The 5,380-nt window shown below is 49.4% G+C and overlaps 1 protein-coding gene across 1 annotated transcript; it reads left to right on the plus strand.

Annotated features, from left to right (window-relative positions):
- Nucleotides 1–740: 740 nt before the first annotated feature.
- Nucleotides 741–2,318, plus strand: K460DRAFT_419075 (uncharacterized protein). Its single transcript, XM_040937981.1, has 2 exons — nucleotides 741–850; nucleotides 901–2,318. The coding sequence occupies exon 2, from the start codon at nucleotides 914–916 to the stop codon at nucleotides 2,054–2,056; it is 1,143 nt and encodes a 380-aa protein (XP_040786681.1). The 5' UTR covers nucleotides 741–850; nucleotides 901–913; the 3' UTR covers nucleotides 2,057–2,318.
- Nucleotides 2,319–5,380: the final 3,062 nt, after the last annotated feature.

A 5,380-nucleotide genomic window follows, 5' to 3' on the forward strand; every position in this document is an offset into this window, starting at 1 on the left:
TGAGCTAAGCCCAACGCTACTGTCTTGATCCCAACGAAGCATGCGTCGCGTTGCATCCTTGCCGATGCTAGCGTGTATACAGCATTAGTCCACGCGCTCTTTCATACGCCCAGGCCTGGTTTGCCACGGTTGGCTACAGCCAAGGAGGAAGGGGCACAGCTGACTGGCTGCCTCACGAGGTGGGCGTTGACCGCGCGGTACGATTGTATCAATCGGCGTCGAGACCCTGACGAGATAGATTGTCCAATGATAACCAAGATGTGTTCTGTTCTCGATAAGTAACGTCGTAAGCGGAGGCAACTTTACACAATCGTGACCCGAACCCGCAAAGAGATCATATTCAGGAGTACTACAGCCATTCTAGAACTCATCGTCGTGCCTTGACATCGGCTAGCCGCTCATTACGACCGAACGGATGAAATCTAGTAATGAGCGACGAAACATGCTTCCTCCTGTACATCATCAAACAAAGCCATTCCGCCTTCGACCTGTGCTTTTCAACTACGCCGCAGAGCAGCATATGACACCCATGCTTGCCTGTCCCGTTCATTGTTCTCTGCACTAATAATGGTCAGGCTGTGCACGGCAGGCAAGGCGGCGTGCCGAAATGGTACGGGCAACGGGTCAGGTATGTCAGGTCCCGAATCTCTGGATCTTTTGTTGCATCGACCGATCGGTAGTATATTTACGCTCCGACGCCTCCCATGTTCTCGCTCTCGCTACCGAGTTTGACATATAAGTTCAGCTTCGTTCCAGCTCGTATAATCTATTACACAATACTCCGAAACTGATTCACTAAAAGTAAACATTCGAGTCACACAATCTACTTCGAAACACTCTCATACCCAAAGTACGTTTCACCTCACATGTTCGACGAGTGATATCTTACGATGTGATCAGTACAACGCTATCTATGGAGCAACGAAGGGTTCTGTCATTCCCTTCCGGGACATATCAGGATATCAACAACTTACCAGTGTCTCACGAAACATATCCATGTGACCCTCACAACCCGATGACACCAGAGCAACGTCAGGGCTCGTTCCAGGAGGATCTCGCTTTCCACAGCTCAGCGATCCATGACTATTCCAACACCCCAGTCACGAGAGTAGACATCCTTGATCCATGGCTACTAAATGTGCCTCCTTGCGGCAGCCCATTATCTACAGGCTCTTCAATCAGCACCTCGGAGAGCGTTTCAACTCCACCTTGTACTGGACAATTTCCGCAAAGTCAGTACACCCTCCTTGAACAGCCATTACCGCATGCTTTGGGTCATTTACCAAGCAATATGGGCTGGATAGAGAATACCGAGAATGGCTGGCATCGACACTGTCCCGAAGGTGATGTTTGGAGCGTACAAACTTCTCTACCTTCTTGGGGTGAGGGCGAATACACAAGCCATCCACTGCCTACTATGGAGCCATGCTTCCAACCCGTCAGCCATGACATAACACAGTCATTCTCGTACCCGACACGAGACAATTACCCCAATGTTCCAGTCGCTGATTCTGCGCCTCTCAAAGATGCAGCCAGCGTGGTGGAAGACACCAGTGACGAGAGCGATTCTGATTCAGACGATTCGGACTACAAAGAAAATGACTCCAGCCGTTCCACCTCAAGCTCCAAGCACAAAGGCGCGAGGACAGTGTCCCCGGTCCTCAAACTCGGCAGATGGTCCGTGAACACTGACCCCTTCAGCCAACTGGAGCAACGCAACTACATCTGCCCCTTCACTACTCAGCCAGATGCCCGCGGACGTATCTGTGATACGAGGTTCGTGCGCCCAGAGCATCTGCGTCGCCACGTCAAGACAGTGCATGGCGACGAAAGAGACTGCAGGTGCAAAGTTCCTCAGTGCAATAGGGCTTTCTCGAGGGGCGACAATTTGAGGGATCATTATTGGACGCATGTGAGTCGTGGGGGAAGGGCGGGCAGGAATATCAAGATGAACCTTGCAGAATTGAAGGCTATCCTCGGGCCGAAAGAGAAGAAGTTGATAAGGAGATTGAGGGTGAAGTTGCACAGGCAGCATGTGGGGCGCCCTAAACTCTAAACCTGCAACATTGCGTCGGGGAGGTCTGCACTGGTGTTTAACTCTCTTGGTTTTGTTATGGGACACATGGAGTTAGGGGGGCTTGCCTGTTTGCATGCACTTTGTGTGTGGTTTCATTTTCTCGTAGGGGTAAGATGTACGCTCAGTATGTTTGCGAAACCGTCACATTGTTCATCTCCATATATACTAAGAGTTCTCTCATTGACCTTTCTGAGAGCTACATACGCAAACACATTATATAGCTGAATAGAAATCTACCAGGAAAAGATCAAAGGCTACAGTGTGATTCTACGGGGCATCTCACATGGCTAATGTTTTCCACATTCCCACTATAACCGGTTCTAAGATCTTCCTCTCTACGAATCTCTGCCATAAGCTCTGAAACCAGACTCAAGCCTGGGGAAATTGCCAGCATGATCCACAGAACAGAAAATTACGTAGGGCTGTAACCCGACGATCTGAACCCGTTTCTTGGCCGTCTCCGACATCGAGTTTTCCATGTTTGGAACATTCAATGATTGGTCAAAAGGCCAACGTGATTCGATCTTGGAAGTAAGGCGATCACAGTTACCCCGTTCAGCACTTGCCTAAAGCGATCATCGGACGATGGGGTTAGGTAGCAAGCTGCTGATCAGTCACTGATGGCTAACACCCTACACAGGACAGATGATGAAGAGACCTAAAGCATTCATTTCAGCCAAGGTTAGAACTTGCGTGCCCTGAGTCATGCTCATGTTGAACGCACATCGTTGCCAACGGTAAACCTGATTGTGAATACCAGTGTGATACGTTGCCAACTCCATCCTCAGCTTCCAATCTCGGGACAGAGATTGATGAATCGATGAATATGTATGCTCGGGAAATCCAACAGCCTGGCGGTGGTGGACGTAACGTTCACTTGCCGCCATGTGGCCGCGTAAGTTCGGGTGTTGATGAACCGGGCAGCGGCAAACACACACGCAAGAGAGAGTTTCATTGGACCCGCTTTCCGGTGATCCGAATGCCACAGAGTCTCCGCACCCTTCAATATCTTAATAGAACCAATTGCAGGTGGGCAGTGTTATCACGCATGCCGCCGCAGCGCTTAAATTGACCAAGGAGAAGAGGGCAACAACGCCTTCACTCGCGTCAATTTCCTCAATAAGGCTAGTTCGGTTCGTATCACCGCATTTGCCGCTCCATGTTTTGTTTTTCCTCCGCCTGCCGAGCCGTTGCAACGTATTAATGTCCAGATGTAGGCAGGCATTCCATTCCTCGCGGCGCAAATCAACGAGGAAGTTATTGCTATATTCCCACAATGCCAAGCTGATGCACTGTGATCTATGTATGGGAAGGAATACGATTTTGGCCGTGCTTTTGAAAGTCTGTCTTGTGTGAGGCGTACGCTAGCCTCATTTTTCAGAGGATGCGAAAAGTGATCGTCCTCGGAGTAAAGTACACACTTTCCCAGCTTTGCATATTAGGACGTCTGCCGAGGTAATCATATTATGTCCGTTCAAGGGTGCTAACTAAGCTCGGAACATAGCCAGTGGCTTCGTTGATCAACGCCGCGCAATTGCAACAGCTTGTGGAGTGACTTGACCTACTTCGTACCCCATAGTTTTTTTACAGATAACAGTGGATTAGGACTGCAGGCTTCCAGCAAGAAATCTGTACGGCCCTTGTTCCTGCACAAGTAATGCATCAACAACGTGGCAGCCGTACGCTTGTCTGACGAAAATGCGAAAGCCCTTGCATTTCTGTTCACTAACCCTCCCGTATGCGGCATACCAATCATGAGTAACAATCACACTCGAGAATCCAAAGCCACCAACTTTCGAACTGTCAGCAGGTTTGGAATGAGACGCTGTCTCACCGTTCAAAGCAGCATATCGAGGTTGAATTGATCTTGCGTCGCCGCATGCATTCGCCTTTGTTCTTTGTTTCACCACACCCGCAGCAGTCCCACGTGCGCATGCAAGCACTTCGCCTCCATATTCTTGACCTTTGCGGTCAGCTGGGCTATTCTTACCACTCGGTCTGCAAGCTTGTTATTGTGGCGTTGAATGAATCGCCCACCTGCATATTGAGGCCGTTGTGTGTCTCACATCCACGTGGTTGTATGGTATACATTGAGCCTTGCTTAAGTGAGAAAGCATGTAAGACACGACGATGTATTCAGGTGTCTTTGTGCGTAGATTCTTTATCCCCTGGACCTGCCGGTTGTGGACTGACACAAGTCGCCGTTCCCAAATGTGTTGACCAAGTGATTTTTCAGTGCTAAAGAGTCGGATCGAATCGAGACTCGTACACGATCCTTAGGACAACATCATGAGATGACAAATTGGATTTCCAGCGACTCGGGTCGTACGTGCCTGTACCTGTCGAGAAGAGACACATGGTCCCAATATCCGACTCTACGAGTTGGCTGTATGCGGCACTGACGAGCTCATACGCCGAATTAGATGCCATGTCCCTCTCCTGGTAGGTGTAGTTTCCACCTTTCTTAATGCTAGTAGGTGATTGCAACTCTGCCGAGTTCTCGCCACATTGACAACAGCCTTTTAGACCGTCCAAGGCGCTGGCTACCGGTGCATAGTTAGGCTCGAAGTGATCGAAGCATGTGTACTTCGACAGTCCTAGCGGAGCGTAGATCCCACCTTGAGTGTTTTACTTTTTTAGTTTCAGAGACGCGTAGTCGGCACAAAGGACGATCGAGCGTTCGCTCCCTGACGAGCCCTCTCTTCGTGTACACACGAAACCGCCGCAGATATATGAAAAGCTCGCCAATTCACTATGTACTGCTTGTACATCAGCTTGACATTTGATATACTGCTGTACACTGAGGCGACTACAGTAGTCTATGTCGTGGTCACTACCATCGCTTCCTTCGTCAAGTCATATGAGGCTCGTCACTGGAATGAATAGAGGCTGAACATTTTCCAAACCCGTTGGTGCTCTCCCTCTTACTTAATTGATGCATACTATCGCGTCTATTCATGGATCCCGTAGTCGGTACAAACTGGGCCAAGAGTACCTGCTAGACGTTGACTGCTGTGTGCACAGGAGCTTGTTCACTTGGTACCTATGATGTGCCGTTAACCGGAACTCATTCTCAAGTCATGAAGTGGACTTACGTAGTGACCAGAGAGACGGACCAGGAGAAGAATGTGCGTAGATATGACTGATGCCATGTGAATCCGCCCACGCATGGACTGATGCATTTGATAGTCAGCAGAAGAGTCACCATGCTATATAAACCCACTCGTCAACAGCAACCCTCCCTTTCTACACAATTTTCCCTACCAAAACCCGATCTATTCCGTAGAATACCTTGCCACAGAT

This window comes from Cucurbitaria berberidis, assembly GCF_010015615.1.
Source record: "Cucurbitaria berberidis CBS 394.84 unplaced genomic scaffold K460scaffold_4, whole genome shotgun sequence".
NCBI lineage: Eukaryota > Fungi > Ascomycota > Dothideomycetes > Pleosporales > Cucurbitariaceae > Cucurbitaria > Cucurbitaria berberidis.

Bases quoted from the DNA above. Each gene is read 5' to 3' on its own strand.
- K460DRAFT_419075 (XM_040937981.1), top strand. From the start codon at position 914: ATGGAGCAACGAAGGGTTCTGTCATTCCCTTCCGGGACATATCAGGAT.